At 32.1% G+C, this 19733-nt stretch overlaps 1 protein-coding gene and 1 long non-coding RNA gene across 4 annotated transcripts in view; one reads left to right on the top strand and one right to left on the bottom strand.

Annotated features, from left to right (window-relative positions):
• The window catches only part of LOC127730170 (polycystic kidney disease protein 1-like 1), a 278069-nt gene that overhangs the window by 233998 nt on the left and 24338 nt on the right, over positions 1-19733 (top strand). For all 3 annotated transcript variants that reach the window (XM_052238430.1, XM_052238431.1, XM_052238432.1), the window contains 13 exons: positions 183-381; positions 1017-1100; positions 1508-1715; positions 2317-2426; positions 2696-2805; positions 5304-5410; positions 6242-6415; positions 7657-7776; positions 9253-9532; positions 10149-10298; positions 17803-17929; positions 18296-18380; positions 19256-19414. In XM_052238430.1, coding sequence (XP_052094390.1) covers positions 183-381; positions 1017-1100; positions 1508-1715; positions 2317-2426; positions 2696-2805; positions 5304-5410; positions 6242-6415; positions 7657-7776; positions 9253-9532; positions 10149-10298; positions 17803-17929; positions 18296-18380; positions 19256-19414 — 1913 coding nt within the window. The remainder of the gene's footprint in view (positions 1-182; positions 382-1016; positions 1101-1507; positions 1716-2316; positions 2427-2695; positions 2806-5303; positions 5411-6241; positions 6416-7656; positions 7777-9252; positions 9533-10148; positions 10299-17802; positions 17930-18295; positions 18381-19255; positions 19415-19733) is intronic.
• Positions 4618-13527, bottom strand: LOC127730173 (uncharacterized). The gene is made up of 2 exons (XR_007994987.1): positions 13260-13527; positions 4618-4662 (listed from the first exon to the last, which is right to left on the bottom strand). It is a non-coding gene; the product is annotated as an uncharacterized LOC127730173 (long non-coding RNA).

Consider the following 19733-nt stretch of genomic DNA (forward strand, 5'->3'; position numbering starts at 1 on the left):
ATACTTTATTGAATAAGACACTTTACATGTTTAAGACAAACATCATACATTTTTAGACATTTGCTATAAGTCTTGTTTCCTATTTTTAAAATAGGAATTTTAGTCTTATAAGATAATTTAAACATAACTTTCAGCATTTTGATTGTCTGAATAATTTCTTGTAAAATTATTTTCTGTTGCAGTTTCTGGTGAATATTTTATTGGTTTAGTGGATGCTGGTCTGAACACTGGTCGTCCTAGGGAAGGGGAGGTTACTCTAAGAAATTATACCCTCAAATTATGGTGGAATAAGTGTTTGTTTTGGAATGATACAACGAGACATTGGTCAGACAATGGTTGCTGGGCCACAGGGAAGTCGTCTTATTATAAAACTCATTGCAGGTAAAATAGTGTTAAATTTTTTAATAAGATTGTGCACAGAATCTACATTTTTTCATAAAAGACAAGAACTCTGAATGTGCCTTTATTTATTATATTCTATTTTATTGAAATTTATTTCCAGATTAGTAACTTGCTATGAATATCAAGCTGTGGTTCACTAAACATTGAAACAAATGAACAACTAATTTGCAGTGGTTTTAGTACCTTAGACCAGTACTATATGGCAAATACTTAGTGCTAAAATGTCATGCTGCAGAAAATAGGCACTAATTTTTATCTGAAAAAAGCTCCCTGACTGCTGATTGAATATCAAAATTAAAGTTTCCATTTGCATTAAAACAAACTTAAGCTGTTAACTTCTATGTCATTTGGTCTCAGGTGGAGAGTAACAAAATGTCTCATTGGCAATTATACCACATCTTCTTATTTTTATATTTTGAAATACATTTGATAACTATTATATTCGTGTACATACTAATGTTGTGATATCAAAATTTTCAAGTTTGGACAATTTAAATTTCACATATTTTGTGACAATAATCCTAAATGATACCCAAATTTTGAGATTAATGGTGAAAATATGATGATATTGAATGAGAAAACAGTTTAAATATTTGTGAATATTTTATTATCAGATGTAACCATATGACAGCATTTGGTGGCCATTTTGAACTGGTTCCAAATGATTTTTCTCACATATCAATCGAAGACTTCTTTGAGTAAGTAATACAATTTTTAATATATATTTGTTTTAATAGTAAACAGTGTAAGATTATTTCACTAATTCTTTGTACATTTAAACCTGTTCTGACAAGCTTAAGAATTTTTTTATAGAAAAATTGTTGATTTAACTATCATGTGTGATTTCCCCTTAAATCTGTTTCTAACAGTTCTCGCAGCATCAAATCATTGGAGAAACAGATTCTACCATTTTACCCAATAAATCATGATATATATACACTCTCAATACTTAGAATTTTAATGTTTGAAATTTTAAAATTTTGAATTTTAGATTTCAAATTTCAATCATTTCATATAAGATAAATGTTTTTAATAAAAGCATTTACAGATCTGCTTCAGCTTGTATTACTGCTTATCACTTTCTGTTTTAATCTATACTTTTCAGTCTAAATGAAAACCCAGTGGCTGTATGTTTGACAGGAGTTCTTCTTCTGTTGTATGTACTGCTAATGGTTCTCTGTCACAGACTGGATAAACATGATGCCAGGAAAGGGGGAATAACCTACTTGATAGACAATAACTTGACTGATAAACAGAAATATGAAGTTACGATAGAAACAGGCTTTAGGAAAGGAGCAGGCACGACAGCTAAGGTTAATTAGGAAAAAATATTTAAAATATTGAAATGATTTTGATGACCTTGAATTAAAGCTTGACTAACATCTGATTATTTCATGCCATTTGAGTACATATATTAATAAGAAGATGTGGTATGATTGCCAATGAGACAACTCTACACCAGAGACCAAATGATTTAGCAGTTAGCAACTATAGGTCACTGTATGGACTTCAACAAAGAGCAAAAACCATACTGCATAGCAAGCTATAAAAGGCCAATGATAAATGTCAAACGGGAAAACTAACGGCCTGATTTATGTACAAAAAAATAAAGGATAACCAAATATGATATCCAGCAAATAAACAGCATCCACTGAAATACAGGCTCCTGAAAAGAATGGTTTCCAACATGGGTTTTATACTTTGAGCTTTCAATTCAGCCGACTATTGTATTTTTATATAAACTTTGCTGGGTAGCAGTATCTTGATGTAATCTCAAAATTGTCCAGTTTTCAACTTTTAAAATCAGGAATAGACTTTCCCATGAGGCTTGGTAGAAAAGAATTAGTTAGATATCAGCTCTTATGATGCATTACAAATTCAGGAAATACAGCAAACTAACTAAATTGATTTCAGATAAGTGTAATTTTACATGGAGAGGAAGGAATGTCAGAGACAAGGGAGTTAATCAGTGATGATGACCGACCATTGTTTGAACGCAATTCTAGAGACCAGTTTATACTAACGTAAGTATGTGTTTAAAGGAGCAAAAACATTGCAGTTATCCAGCAGTAAATATTTTGTCATTATATAGTTTTAATTGAACATTGAAAGAATCAGGAAGCCATAAATAAGAATTTGTAAGGTATTTTACATGAACAAACTGATTCTATTTTACTGATTTTGATTATCCTTTATTGTTTGCATTTCATTTATATGATTTATACCTGTTTTAAATAATAACTGTTTATTAAAGTGCAAAATAAAGATATTATCTTGACTTTGCCTTTCATAGTTTACCAGACAGTATTGGAAAGATATGGAAAGTACAGTTATGGCATAATAACCATGGAGCTTCACCTAGTTGGTATCTGAGTAGAGTTATAGTTAAAGATTTAAATAGTGGTAAGATATAGTTGCCATTCAAGATCCTCTTTTATTATATTTTGTATCAAAGTATAATGTTTAGGTAATGCAAAGTTATATAAAAGGAAACTAGAGTATGTACCTTTCTACATTTAATAACCATTATAATATTGACATTAAAAAGTTGCATTTCAAAGTATAAATCTATTTCCAATTGCAATGCATGTAGCAGAAAAACACTGGCCTATTAACAGATTAAACAATTACTGTGTAATGTGAGCTATCATATTCCTGTAATGGGTTTAGGCACTTTTTATTAAAGAGCAGTTGTGGTTGATCTGGGTTTTATGCTAACTCATATTGTTATCATTTGTGGGTCAGTGTAGGTGAAAGCCAAATCACATAACAACACACCCAAAAAAACTTGAAAAGTGCAATCTGGAATTGTATAAAATTAGCCCCAAAAAATCGGATAAAAAGTTCACTCTGAAAATTATTATGAATTTATATGCTGTATACATGTATTCAGTCCAAAATAATACATCTAGGACTATGTACAAGGTATCTGACACTAAAACAAGAAAAGACTTGAGTAAGAAATTAAGTTCATGATAGTTAATATTGTAACCAGTCATAAGATGATCGTCTGATTTATTGATGATTGATAAATTGGTTAACTAGGCTTTCATTGTATCCTGCAACAAGTATGGGTAGGACATATAGTTTCGCCTTTGTCTATATGCACATTCTTGTGTCTAGATTTTATTAAGTTCTGTGTTTTAAGTCAATTTCCTAAAACCAATGATAGTATGTATACTGATAGTATTTTCTAACACCATAATGCTTTTATACTGCATTGCTAAACAACATGATAAGTCACCTTGACCTATACTTAAGCAGTTTTTTGCATTGTTTAAATTTAGGTCAGTAAGTGCATAAATCCACAGTGATATGTCAATGATAATTCAATTGCAGGCCCTACATACTTATTAAATTGTACAACTGGATTATATAACCTTTGGATCATCATGACCTACATTTGTCATAAAATGCCAACCATTACAATTTTTCTGTAATTGTTACGAATTTTTGGTTGAAATTACATAGATTATGTTCTAAAGTCTACTTGTTACAGATTCCTGGCAATTACATGTCTGGAATAGTTCATATTTAATTTTTCATTGTGATTATTTTGACGCTTTATTGTTGGTCATTATCGTGTAAAAATAAGCTCTTGATTGATTCAAGAGTACTAAATACTTTCCAGTTCCTCAAGACTGTCTTTAGTAAAAAACAATCTATCCAATTATTGGTCAATTCCAAATAGTTATTGAAAGCGCCAACTCTTTTTATGCCCCCTGTAGCGGAGGGGGCATTAAGGTTTACCCTTGTCAGTCTGTACGTCCTTCCATCCGTATGTCCCGAAATTGGTTTCCATTCTCTAACTTTAGTTTCCCTTGACCAAATGTTATGAATCTTATACACAAAGCTTATTACCACAAAACACAGATCAAGATCGAATTTGGGTGGCAGCACTTTTACCGTTCCTGAGTTGTGCCCCTTTACAAATGGAAAAATTGCTGAATTTTTCGTTTCTGTTCTCTAACTTTAGTTTGCCTCAACCAAATGCTATGAAACTTGCACACAATGCTTATTACTATAAACACAGATCAGGTTCGAATTTAGGTGGCGTCACTTTTACAGTTCTGTAGTTATGTCCCTTTATAAAGTTTTATGCAAGTGGACACATTCTCCATTTATTTTTAGCTCACCGGGGCCTGAAGGGCCCCATGTGAGCTTATGCCATCACTTGGCGTCCGTCGTCTGTCGTCGTCGTCGTCTGTCGTCGTAAACTATTTAAAAAATCTTCTCCTCTGAAACTACTTGGCCAAATACCTTCAAACTTTAACTAAATGTTCCTTAGGGTATCTAGTTTATAAATTGTATCCGAAGTTTTGATCCATCGACAAACATGGCGGCCATGGCTAAAAATAGAACATAGGGGGCAAATGCAGTTTTTGGCTTATATCTCAAAAACTAAAGCTTTTAGAGCAAATCTGACATGGGGTAAAATTGTTCCATTGGTCAAGATCTATCAGCTCTGAAATTTTCAGATGAATCGAACAACCCATTGTTGGGTTGCTGCCACCGAATTGGTAGTTTTAACAAAATTTTGTTTACTGATTGTACCAAAAAGGTGTTGACATCTATGATTTTACATTGATGTGCACAATTGGTAGCTTTTTCACATAGTCCTTGTAAAGCAGGAACTCCATGTCTTACAGACTTAAGATAAAATTTGAGTATATTTTAAACATTAAAAACACAGTTGAACAAATTTTGTTATTAGAAAATTGTATTTGACTTTTAGTACTGTTATGTCTTAACTTCAGTTGAGATACAAGATACATTTCAGTATAGCTAAATTTATATTTTTAATTTTCTTGATATAAATGATATTTTCCCTTTTGACAGAATATTACTTTCATGTTTTATGTTGTTCTTTTATGAAGAGGTTTGCATATGATTATTTTTAGGAAGTACCTACTACTTTATATCAGAGAAATGGTTGGCTGTGGAAGAGGACGATGGGAAGGTTGAGAGAGAGTTCATGGCTTTAGAAGGAAATCTTGGCTTTAGAAAAGTAGGTGTTTTTATACGCCCGTTTATGGTATACCGTTGTCCGTCCGTCCGTCTGTCGTCAAAATGTCGGATAATAACTCAAAAATGCTTAAACCAATTTGCATGATACTTAGTTGAATTGTTTATATCTATTGGCGTGAGCTCCCTTTCGTTTTTTACAAATTTTAGATTTTACATTTCCGAGTTATGGGGTTTTATTTATAAAAAAAAAAAAAGGTGATTTTCCAGTTTTCAGACAATATCTTTAAAGTGCTTTGAGGAGTTTTCATGAAACTTTGGTGACTGGTTTATATCTATAAAGATAACCTCCCTTTAGTTTTTCATAAATTTCTGATATGACATTGAGAAGTTATTGAACTTTATTCTTTTAAAAAGTGATGGGCCTATCATGTGCTCATGGCGCAGCTGTTTATTAATATTTAATGCTACATTAAGACTATCTCCAAAAATTAAAATGTAATTAAGACTGTAGGACAAAATGTGTCCAAGATTTGACTTAATTTTGTTTTATTTGTGTTTGATTGCTTTAGCATTGACAAATTGACTTTTAACCTTGAACTTGAAAAACCCTCACAATTGTGTCAAACAAAGACCCATAACCCACTGTTAAATACTTTAAAGGAGTTAAAATTTTCAAATATCTCTAAGCTGTTTTGAAATGAGACTATCACTTTTCATCGCAATAGAAAAATCTCCCCATATAGGCTGTGGTAGCATATTGTTGTTGTAAAATTTTCTAATTTCTGTCATACATGTAGCTTTGAATTAGATTATATGTATTTTGTGTTAAGAAAATAACATGTGATAAACTTCTGTAATTATATCTTATTAGGCGTTCTGGACTAAAGGAACACAGTATTTCTCTGATTACCACTTATGGATGTCACTGGTCACCTGTCCATCCTACAGCCAGTTTAACAGAAAACAGAGACTAACCTGTGGTCTGACTCTCCTGATGATGTACATGTGTTTAAATGCCATGTGGTACAAAGAAATTAAACCTGAGGTATATTTCGTAATTGTATCTCTAATAACATTTACATTTGACAATATTCTGATTTAATAGACAGTACATGTATATAAAAGTGAAGACTTAGTCATACTGGTCACTTTATATATAGCTCTCTCATTAGTTGTAATTTGTTAGACGTCTTAAGCATTCAATTTTGATGGGCATTTATGTAAGCAAAAACAAATGCATAAGTTCGTATTTCCTCAGCAATTTTTCTAACATTATTTTTGCCTTTTTTTAGGTGCATTTATGAATTATTTGAAACAAGGATGTTACTAGTAATACACTCTTTCAGGGGGGTCTTTTCTTATTATTGGGAATATGTTCCTATAGATAACAAGTGGCTATATGTTTTACAAAGAAGATCCAAACTTTCTTTCTGATCTTTTTAATAATAGTTTATGAATTTTAGATATTTCATATTACCCAGCAATATTTTCTTTAAAAAATAAGAAGCTATGGTATGTCTGCCAATGAGACAACTCTCCATCAGAGACCAAAAGATGTTGAAGTTAATTACTATAGGTCACAGTATGACCTTCAACAATGAGCCAAACAAATACAGCATAGTTAGCTATAAAAGGCCCTGAAATAACAAATGCAAAACAGTTCAAACAAGAAAACTAACAGTCTAATTTATGTACAAAAAAAATACAAAAAACAAACACGATACACTGCTACAAACCACAACCACTGAATTACTGGCTCCTGACTTGGGACAGGCCCATACAGAATGTTGCTGGGTTCAACATGTTTGCTGGCGCCAAATCCTCCTCCTAACCCTGGACAGTGGTTTGACAGTACAATATAAGAATAAACTATAAAAATCAGTTGAAAGGGGCGTAACTTAATAGATCTATACAAAGCAACAACAAAAAACTAACAAAAACACATAAGACACTAAGTACAGATCTGAGAGTACTTACAGTTATTAAAAGCTAGTTGGAAGCCAATAAAAAATAATAAAAAAAAATCATATATTTAAGACTAAGATATCAATCAGTACACATCCAACATCCAATGGATTTAGTGTAAAGATGTCATTAACAGTTAGAGAAAAACATGACTTTGTGCAATGCCAAATCAATTGACCCTCATTCCTTACTTCATTAAATTAATAAATGTTATAAGCAACTATAGGTAACATACAGCCTTAACTATTAGTAAACTTGGACTGCATTTTGTTGCAGTATGACCTGGTATTTGAACTATATGTTAAATGTTTATTATTTTAGTATCGTGGTGAGTTTGGACTGTTAGATGTATCACTAAGGAACATAACTGTTGGAGCCATCTGTTGTGGTGTAGTTATTCCAGTCAATCTACTCATACTATTGCTATTCAGGAGAAGTAAGGTATGATATAGAGCCATCTGTTGCGGTGTAGTTATTCCAGTCAATCTACTCATACTATTGCTATTCAGGAGAAGTAAGGTATGATATAGAGCCATCTGTTGTGGTGTAGTTATTCCAGTCAATCTACTCATACTATTGCTATTCAGGAGAAGTAAGGTATGATATAGAGCCATCTGTTGTGGTGTAGTTATTCCAGTCAATCTACTCATACTATTGCTATTCAGGAGAAGTAAGGTATGATATAGAGCCATCTGTTGTGGTGTAGTTATTCCAGTCAATCTACTCATACTATTGCTATTCAGGAGAAGTAAGGTATGATATAGAGCCATCTGTTGTGGTGTAGTTATTCCAGTCAATCTACTCATACTATTGCTATTCAGGAGAAGTAAGGTATGATGTATAGACAATTTTTGAGTTTGTGCATGTTTCCGCAATATGTCACAATGCTTATGTTATTATGTCACTGTATGAACCGTTTGTTCAATGAAGTCATTTTGACCTCAGGTCAACGTTCATAAAAATCAATGCGAGATTGGTCTATACTGTAATAAAACATTATACCGTGTAGGGTTATTATAGTGTGACTCATTTGAGGTGTTTTAGGGAAACTGTCATAGACCTCTCAATAAAATTATATAAAAATTTAGAAACTAGAGGTATAAGCTGGGAATCAAACTACCGGTACATTGACTTTCTATAGTACCTTTATAACCTGAAATTGATCCGATGGTGATTTTGATTACTAATGTGAATGAAGTTCAGATGTTTTTGTTATCAGAGGTTCTATTTTTCCCAAAAACTTTTGTATCGGGATTTTAGTTGTAATTTCTCACCATTTAATGATCACTTACATTATAAAGAATTATGCCTTTGCAGATTGCTGTTTACATTTTGCCATTTTTAGAAGTATTTATTTCTTGATCATTGTTGACAAAGATTAAAAAAATGTGGTTTCTTTATAAATGAATTGTGAGGATTTTTTTGTACATGATATTGAAAATTAATGTCACAATATAAAAGCTTCATTGGTAATATATCATGCGATACAAGATCACAATGCTTGTCTGTAAAAATTATGCAATTTGAAGAATAATAGAACGTAGTCCATAGTACACGGATGCCCCACTACCTTATCATTTTCTATGTTCAATGGACCGTGAAATTGGGGTCAAAACTCTTAATTTGGCATTAAAATTAGAAAGATCATATCATAGGGAACATGTGTATTAAGTTTCAAGTTGATTGGACTTCAACTTCATCAAAAACTACCTTGACCAAAAACTTTAACCTGAAGCCGGACAGACGGACGAATGGACGGACGAACGGACGCACAGACCGGAAAACATAATGCCCCTCTACTATCGTAGGTGGGTCATAAAAATCTCACTGTATAATTAATAAAGTTAATTTATTCTGTCAAAAACATTGTCACAATTTACCCAAAGGATCAGTTTATGTTTTGTTTGATATTTTTAGAAAGAACAGTCTGGTTACCACAATGAACCAATTCCTGACGAGGAAAAAGAGGATGAACAGTTTGCAAGTGGAAAGCCTAATGAGCATGTGCAAGAAGAAGAGGAAGTGGAATCTGTCCAGCCAATTATGACATACTCCATTTTGGATCAGTCCATCCTTAATTGGCCTAGTATACAAGACTGGGCACAAAAACAGTGGGTTAAAAGACACCAGGGGTATCAAGAGACATCAAACAGTCCAGAAATATCACAAATACCTAATCAGATTGTTCAGAGAAGAAGTATGTTAAAATGGAAATTTTGTATAATTTACTTTTATTTACATTTTTAACAGTATAAAAATAAGAAGAAGTGGTATGAATGCCAATGACACAACTATCCACCAGAGACCAAACAACGATTACCCGGTAGGTTCAGCTTTTAACATTTTAGTTATCAAGTGTTTGTTACTGCCACTTCCATCATTGAACCAACAAAATATTAAAACAATATACCAGTTTCAAAAGAAAGTTTATTGCTGTATAAAGATGACTGAATGAAGAGGGTATAGACTGTGTCCCCATTAATAATACTCCCAATACTTCACCCAATATTTTGCTTATTGTTAAATACAAATTCACACATGACCTTATTCATGTTATTGAAATCATATGTTACTTACTGTTACACATTTTTATTATGCACCTTATAATTTTACAGAAATGCTATGATTTATTTTAATGGTGGATAAATAGAAATAAATTGTATTATAAAGATAATATTAGGTTTAGTTATAAGGTGTAAAATTTAATTATAGATAAATTTGTTGAATGTTTTTGATCTAATCGGAAAATTTGTAATTATCAAAATACATCAATTGTAAGTGGTGCTCATTTTTTTTTTTACACGTTTTCTTAGTTTTAGGATCAGAAATAGACCAAGCCTCCAGTGGCTTTGAAGATTCTAATAGTACAGATCCTCGTAGACAAGTGACCATTAGTTCTCAAAACAGTAGTCAGAAGATGAAAGCTCCATCCGTCTCCAGTGGATCTAGTCAAAAAGGTTCAAGTAAGTGTTTAGTACAAACACAGTCCATATGCAACTTATAAAAGACTCTTATTAACCTGGGTCAAAAGAGCAATACAAAATATCATTTATTATGTGGTGTGATAACAAAGCTAAGGCAGCTAATCATGAATTCTTCTGTCATTTTGTGTTGTCTTAGTTGTTTGTATCACACTACTGTGGATTCATTTATTTTGTGGATATTGATTTTCATGTATTGAGGAAAAATTGTTTTTTCATGGATATAAGATTTTGTGGTTTTGCCAAAGTCTGCATAATAGCGTATAGAAAATTTGTACTTCGTCAAACATTGAAATTGTGGTTCATCTATACCTACAAAATCCACGAGAATTACTATTCCACACCATCCACAGTATATATTAATCTATGATCATTTGAAAACAGCAGTTAAACCAAAGTGGGGAGATTCTTTTAAGACAAGAAGTTGTGCATCTGCTATTTTAATCTTTGATCTGAGAGATGTTTTCACCTTTTCTGTTTATATTATTGTGAGATGACAGACAACACACTTTAAATTCATTACATATCATATTATTATAAAACAATTAATACAAATATGAAGTGACTTATAACAAATCATTGCATTCATATAAACCATATTCATGCTCTTATTTGTGTAAACAAAGAACAATAATTCATTGACAAATGATAGAAAAACTTGATGAAAATGACAGTTACAAAAATCAAGAACAATCAAAACAGCACCATTAGATAAGAAAACAAAATAGAACGATATCTGAAACCAAAACTATTTTATGCATTATTTAAGTTTACATAATTTCTGTCAAAATGTTCTTTGTTGTGTCTTTTAAGTATATAAATATCAGTTTTGAAGCAGTTGATTAAGTTCAAAAATCAAAATGACTGTAGTCTTATTTAATTATACCCCACACAAAGAGTTGCGAAGGGTATAATGTTTTTGACCAGTCTGTCCGTCCGTCAGTCCGTCAGTCCTTCAGTCCTGATTCTTGTCATCGCAACTTCTCTCAAACCACACAACAGAATTTCACGAAACCTTTTTAGATCATAAGGACATGCTACATGTATGTAGTTGTGCATATCGACAGGAAATTACGATTCAATTCTTTTTCTAGGAGTTACGCCCCTTTGAACTTATTTACTTTAATGTACTACTGCAACAGTTTGTCATCGCAACTCCTCTCAAACCACACAACAGAATTTCATGAAACCTTTTCAGATAATAAGGACATACTACGTAGATGTGCATATCGACAGGAAATTACGATTCAATTTTTTTTCAAGGAGTTACGCCCCTTTGAACTTGTTTGCCCAATATACTTCTGCAACCTTTTGTCATCGCAATTCCTCTCAAACCACACAACAGAATTTCATGAAACCTTTTTGAGATAATAAGGACATACTATGTAGTTGTGCATATCGACAGGAAATTACGATTCAATTCTTTTTCTAGGAGTTACGCCCCTTTGAACTTATTTACTTTAATGTACTTCTGCGACAGTTTGTCATCGCAACTCCTCTCAAACCACACAACAGAATTTCATGAAACCTTTTCAGATAATAAGGACATACTACGTAGATGTGCATATCGACAGGAAATTACGATTTAATTTTTTTTCCAGGAGTTACGCCCCTTTGAACTTATTTGCCCAATATACTACTGCAACCATCACAACTCCTCTCAAACCACACAACAGAATTGCATGAAACCTTTTCAGATAATAAGGACATACTACATAGATGTGCATATCGACAGGAAATTACGATTCAATTTTTTTTCCAGGAGTTACGCCCCTTTGAACTTATTTGCCCAATATATATATACTACTGCAACCTTTTGTCATTGCAACTCCTCTCAAACCACACAACAGAATTTCATGAAACCTTTTCAGATAATAAGGCCATACTACGTAGATGTGCATATCGACAGGAAATTACGATTCAATTTTTTTCCAGGAGTTACGCCCCTTTGAACTTATTTGCCCAATATACTACTGCAACCTTTTGTCATCGCAACTCCTCTCAAACCACACAACAGAATTTCATGAAACTGTGTAGATAATAAGGACATACTATGTAGATGTGCATATTGACTGGAAATTATGATTCAATTTTTTTTTCTGATACAATTTTTTTTTCTTACACTTATTTTATTTCTCCAATGACAATGTGGGGACGTGGGGTATGTGAGCGCGCTCACTAAGGTTCTTTCATTTATTTACTATATTTGGTTTATTCTTTTATAAGGAATTTTTGTAAGAATTTGGAGCAATTCTGTGTTAGCCAATGGATAAATAAACCTGCTAAGTCCTCCATGCTTTACTCAGAAAGTGAAACATGTAGATTCCACCACTGCAACAAATGTGTTACAATATTTCTCCACTCGAGACAGTTAGATTTTAATATTTAAAGCGCAAGGCTTGCCAAGCTTTTTAAATAATTAAAATTTAACTGTTGAGAGTGGAGAAATATCGTAATACACAAGTTATAGGTTACAAGAGCGCAATTATTGTTTAGGGCTATTCCATTAAAATGTATGTGGGAGGGTAGGAAGGGACTTTCAAAATATCCCTACAACCAAGAACCATATTTTAGATAATTTTGCATTATGGTAATAGACACATACTGAAAAAAGACCCATGACCCACATTCAATAATTAAACTTCCCTTCCTACCCTCCCACATACATTTTAATGGAATAGCCCTTACATTTTACCAGCAAGTTTTTACCCCAAGATGGTACTCAGAATAGAATCTTGTACGGCTTCTGATTGGATGATACAGGATTGGAATTACTTTTAATTGAAAGCTTATCCAATCAGGTTTAAAAAATCCAGAAAATCAAATTCACATTTTACAAAATATAGAAAATATATTCAATATCTGCACGTCGGAGCCATTAAAAATCTGCCTTTTTAGCTCACATTTAAAAATCTTCTCCTCTGAAACTACTGGGCCAATTACCTTCAAACTTTAACTAAATGTTCCTTAGGGTATCTAGTTTATAAATTGTATCCGAAGTTTTGATCCATCGACAAACATGGCCGCCATGGCTAAAAATAGAACATAGGGGTCAAATGCAGTTTTTGGCTTATATCTCAAAAACTAAAGCTTTTAGAGCAAATCTGACATGGGGTAAAATTGTTCAATTGGTCAAGATCTATCAGCTCTGAAATTTTCAGATGAATCGAACAACCCATTGTTGAGTTGCTGCCACCGAATTGGTAGTTTTGACAAAATTTTGCAGTTTTTATACGACCGCAAAAAAAAATTTGTGGTTGTATATTGGTATGACGTTGGCGTTGTCGTCGTCGTCGTCGTCGTCTGGCGTCGTCCGAAGACACATTGGTTTTCGCACTCTAACTTTAGTTTAAGTGAATGGATCACTATGAAATTTTACCACAAGGTTCAATACCACAAAAGAAAGATAGGGATTGATTTTGGGGGTTATGGTACCAACAGTAAAGGAATTAGGGGCCAAAAAGGGGCCAAAAATAAGCATTTTTGTAACTTCCAGACATAACTTGTGTGTTAGTGTATGGATCTCTGTGACATTGTACCACAAGGTTCCATATCACAAAAGGAATGCTGGGATTGATTTTGGGGGTAATTGCCTCAAAATTTTAGGAATTAGGGGCCAAAAAAGGGGCAAAAAAACAAGCATTTTTCTAGTTTCATGACAATAACTTGTGTGTAAGTGTATGGATCTTTCTGAAATTGTACTACAAGGTTCCATATCACAAAGTGAAAGCTGGAATTGAGTTTGGGGGTAATTGCCGAAACGTTTAGGAATTGGGGGCCAAAAAGGGGCCAAAAATAAGCATTTTTCTAGTTTCCAGACAATAACTTGTGTTCAAGTGTATGGATCTCTCTGAAATTGTAATACAAGGTACCATACCACAAAGGTAAGGCTGGGAATGATGATGGGGGTAATTGCCTCAATATTTTAGGAATTAGGGGCCAGAAAGGGGCAAAAAACAAGCATTTTTCTAGTTTCAGGACAATAACTTGTGTGTAAGTGTATGGATCTTTCTGAAATTGTACTACAAGGTTCCATATCACAAAGGGAAAGCTGGGTTTGAGTTTGGGGGTAATTGCCCTAAAGGTTTAGGAATTTGGGGCCAAAAAGGGGCCAAAAAACACATTTTTCTAGTTTCCAGACAATAACTTGTGTTCAAGTTTATGGATCTCTCTGAAATTGTACTGCAAGGTACCATTCCACAAAGGGAAGGCTGGGATTGAGTTTTGGGGTGATGAATCATAAGGGGGTTCAAAAAATTTGGGGGGGGGGGATTTTTTTTTTTTTTTCCTTTTTTTTTCTTTTAAAATTTTCCATTTTAAGTTGGTTATTTCTGATTTATATTTAAAAGCAAATAATAATGATATGGTAGGAGATACACACCAAACAGGATGTGTAAATTATTATATAATAAGTATTGTGCAATAGCAAGAAATTTTCAATTGCACAGTATTGCACAATAGCAAGAAATCTTCAATTGCACAGTATTGTGCAATAGCAAGAAATCTTCAATTACACAGTATTGCGCAATAGCAAGAAATATCCAATAGCACAATATTGCGCAATAGCAAGAAATTGTCAATTGTACAGTATTGTGCAATAGCAAGAAATATTTAATTGCACAGTATTGTGCAAAAGAAGATACTTCGTATAAATTGCTTATTTCTTGACCAATTTCAATGGGGTTTTATTCTTGAATTCTTGGGGTTCTTTAATATGCTGAATCTAACCGTGTATTTAGTTTTTGGATTTTGGGCCCGTTTTTAAATTGGTCCACATTGAGGTCAAAAGGGTCCAAAATTAAACTTTGTTTGATTTCATCAAAAATTGAATTATTGGGGTTCTTTGATATGTCGAATCTAACCGTGAATTTAGATTCTTAATTTTTGGTTCCGTTTTCAAATTGGTCTACATTAAGGTCCAAAGGGTCCAAAATTAGACTTAGTTTGATTTTAACAAAAATTGAATTCTTAGGGTTCTTTGATATGCTGAATCTAAACATGTATTTAGATTTTTGATTATGGGCCCAGTTTTTAAGTTGGTCCAAATCGGGGTCCAAAATTAAACTTTGTTTGATTTCAACAAAAATTGAATATATGGGGTTCTTTGATATGCTGAATCTAACCATGTACTTAGATTTTTGATTTTTTGAGCCCCGTTATCAACTTTGTCCACATTGAGGTAAAAAGAGTCCAAAATTAAACTTTGTTTGATTTCATCAAAAATTGAATTCTTGGGGTTCTTTGATATGCTGAATCTAACCATGTATTTAGATTTTGGATATTGGACCATAATAGGTGAATGTCCAATTTAAAATTTTTAAGTTCTTAGACCACATTCATTCTGTGTCAGAAACCTATGCTGTGTCAAATATTTAATCACAATCCAAATGCAAAGCTGTATCAAGCTTGAATGTTGTGTCCATACTTGCCCCAACTGTTCAGGGTTCGACCTCTGCGGTCGTATCAAGCTGCGCCCTGCGGAGCATTTTATTTGTTATTATTTTGAATATTATAATAGATATATATATAAACTGTAAGCAGCAACAATGTTCAGCAAAGTAAGATCTACAAAAAAGTTAATATGACCATAATTGTCAATTGACCCCTTAAGGAGTTAATGCCCTTTAAAGACAATTTTACACAATTTGTTCATCAAATTTGCTAACATTTAAAAATCTTCTCCTCTGAAACTACTGGGCCAATTACCTTCAAACTTTAACTAAATGTTCCTTAGGGTATCTTGTTTGTAAATTGTATCCGAAGTTTGTTTCCATCGACAAACATGGCCGCCATGGCTAAAAATAGAACATAAGGGTCAAATGCAGTTTTTGGCTTATATCTCAAAAACTAAATCTTTTAGAGCAAATGTGACATGGGGTAAAATTGTTTAATTGGCCAAGATCTATTGGCCCTGAAATGATCAGACGAATCGAACAACCCATTGTTGGGTTGCTGCCACCGAATTGGTAGTTTTAACAAAATTTTGCAGTTTTTTGTTATTATTTTGAATATTATTATAGATATACATAAACTGTAAGCAGCAATAATGTTCAGTAAAGTAAGATCTACAAAAAAGTTAATATGACCAAAATTGTCAATTGACCCCTTAAGGAGTTATTGCCCTTCAAAGACAATTTTACACAATTTGTTCATCAAGTTTGCTAACATTTAAAAATCTTCTCTGAAATACAGGTGAGCGATTCAGGCTCTTGAGAGCCTCTTGTTCATTTGGCGAAAAAGATAGACAATGTTTTTCAACTGCATTTTAAGCAGGCATGGGGTAATGCAAATTTGTAATTGTAATGCATGGTAATGCATTACATTTTTCCAAGTAATTGCATGTAATGTGTAATGCAGCAATTTGTGCATTACATGTAATTGTAATATAATGCATTACTTTAGCAAAAAGTTGTGTAATTTCATGCATTACATGGCATTACATGTCATTACTTTTTTCACATACTACATCTTTAACATATTGTTGGAGTTTTAACTAAACCAAATTTAAGATTTCTTGATTAATTAAGAATATGTTAATTTTAATTAAGGTCTATGTTTATTTTATAATTAGGGAAGTAATTCACAGTAATTAAATATTTCGTTTAAAATTTAAAGAAAAACAACAAAAAATATATTTATAAAAGTAAAGTCAACATTAAGTTAAAATAATTAAAAATTGTAAAAGTCGAATTAAATAGACTTTTTACATGTATACTTATATTCAATTCATGGAACAGTTACTGCATATGCTAGAATCTTTTGTGACTTGTAGTTGTTTTTCAAAATGTTTAATTTTTCTATTCACTAATAAAATTTTCAAATGTAATATGTAATTCAAGGCATTACTTTGCAAAAGTAATTGTAATATAATGCATTACTTTGATAAATGCATGTAATTGTAATATAATGCATGGTTTGGTCAAAGTAATTGTAATATAATGCATTACATTGCAATGTAATTCGCCCCATGCCTGATTTTAAGTCAATTTTTGCCGCATGACCATGTATATTTTTTTGGTTGTTATGCAACACTGACATTTTTAGTAACAGGAACTGATACCCATTTTTTCCTAGTTTGTGTAGTCTTCGAAAAATAAAATATGGAACACCACTGGTACCCTATGGAAAATGCATTACGAATAATTACTCTCTTGTAACCTATAGTGGTGGAATTTGCTTCTCTAATGTTTCTTATCCTTCCTTTTCAAAGATTTGTAGAAAGTTGTGTTCCTTATATGTGACGTCATTATGGTAGTCTTTTTTCATGTCGTCACAATAGGAAATTCAGAAGAAACTAAGAAAATTTGATGTCATAATTAAATTTTGACCAATCATTTGCAGAGGAACTGTTATTTCACTTGTGAATTGAACAATTTTTTCACAATCGGTTGGGAAATGTGAAAATAGTGAAAAAATTGGAGAAAAAACATTTATAATTCTAACAAAGTCATAGTTAATCCGATAGTGAATGAAATTATTTGTACAGGTTGCAGTTCCAGAAAAGTTAGCAGTAGCCGTTTATTCTTACCTTACTGGTGCCAGTTTATAGCCTGGTTTCTATGTGTTGTAATAACTGGTACCTGTGCTGTGATCACAGTTATGTATGGATTCAGGTAAGATTTACCTTGTTTCAGAGGGCGAGCTCTAAAGTTTTCATGAATTATTTTTTTCTTTCAATAATGTAAGAAATTCATTCTTTGTTTTTATCAGATGTATTTTACCTTTTATGATATCCAAGTTATAAATAGAGAAAAGAAAACATACTTTGCCCAGATACTTACCTAAAACTTCAAAGAGGACTACCGGTATATATGTTCTCTTGCTGTAATCATTTGAATTTGATTGTCTAAATCTGAGAAATAATCATGTTATAAATTCTGTTCAGTTTTCAGAATGTAAACAGGACTTTTATGAGTTTTCACAGGTAGAAAGACTTTTATATGTGAGCCAATTTAAACTTTATATTACTTATATTGTAGATTTGGAATATCTAAGAGTATGATGTGGTTACAGTCACTGTATTTTAGTTTCATGGTCTGTGTATTTATAGCTCAGCCATTCATGGTATTTATCATTTTATATGTTGAGGTTAATGTTTCAAAATTGTTGTTGCTAGCATGCATTGCAAATGATTAGGATAGATTTTTGTGTGGAATTAAAAAATTTTAAAAAGAAAAGCAATTTATTTGAATGAATTTTACATGAAATGAAGCCATTTATATTATCTTATCTTTCATTAATAGCTTTTTTAATGATGGAAATATCTTTTTGTTTTTTTTATAGATTTTAGACAAAAGATTTATAAAAGGAGGAAAATTGGATAATTTAATTTTATAATAGATTGTACTGAAAGCTTATCTGTTTTTGTTATGAATCAAGAATTTAATTAAGAAGACCTAATATCTTCAGAAATAATTAAAGCTATCATATCTTATTGTATTTCAACATTCTATCATTTGGTATTGATTTGTCCCAAGTTGTTCTTCCCTCTTTATAATCCTAACAGAATTTAAGAATTTTGCACAACTAGTAGTTTTAATACCCAGCTTCTCATGACTTACACTTTTATTATGATTTTGGAAATGCTATGATATAATTTATAAAACTTTATTTAAGCAAAGTATGAAAAATGGATATCACTCTCAAAGCTCATACAATGTTTCAGCTATTAAGCTTGTCATTAAAAGAGCATTTGTACGTCCAAATTTCCATATATATTACATAGATATATATGTATTCATATATAGGCAAATATTTTTTACTTTTACCAGTTGATTTAAATAATATATTTGAGTGTTTCTTTATCAAACCAATCAGTGTGTCAACATTTTTGGGGTTTTGCAGGAGGCATTTAATTATCTGAACCTTACTTATTTAAAAAAAAAAGATTTCCTTTTCAGTGTTCCAACAAAAATAAATTTTTATATATTTATAATTAGATAATTATAGCAGTGATCTATACAGCTATTAGATATAAGAACGACCCATCCATCTTGGACCATTATGAAGATGGAGAGTTTGGGGAGAAAGCTAAACTAGAAATACTGAGGAGAAAGAAAGAACAAGTACAGTACACAGAACAGGAGGAATTAGAAAGGGTATATATTCGTTGTCTTCAAAATTACTTCCCCTTGCATGGTTTATCATTTAGAGTGGGGACTTTTTGTATGATTCCATTATTCTCCCACCTTTTTCATGGCAGTGTATAGTGACTGGTGTATTGGTTGTTTGCTTGTCTGTGCACACTTTATAAACACATAAATTGTCAGTACTTAAAGGCATTGCATATCTCTTATTTTATATTCCAAATTAGCATTTTTATCCAGATTTCATGCTTCACTAAACATTGGAATTTGATAGCTCCAATGGGCCAGGGTGACACATGACACTTATTCTTGTTGGTGCTTTCTATAAGCA

The sequence above is a fragment of the Mytilus californianus genome, unplaced genomic scaffold, assembly GCF_021869535.1.
Source record: "Mytilus californianus isolate M0D057914Y unplaced genomic scaffold, xbMytCali1.0.p SCAF_2, whole genome shotgun sequence".
Lineage (NCBI taxonomy): Eukaryota > Metazoa > Mollusca > Bivalvia > Mytilida > Mytilidae > Mytilus > Mytilus californianus.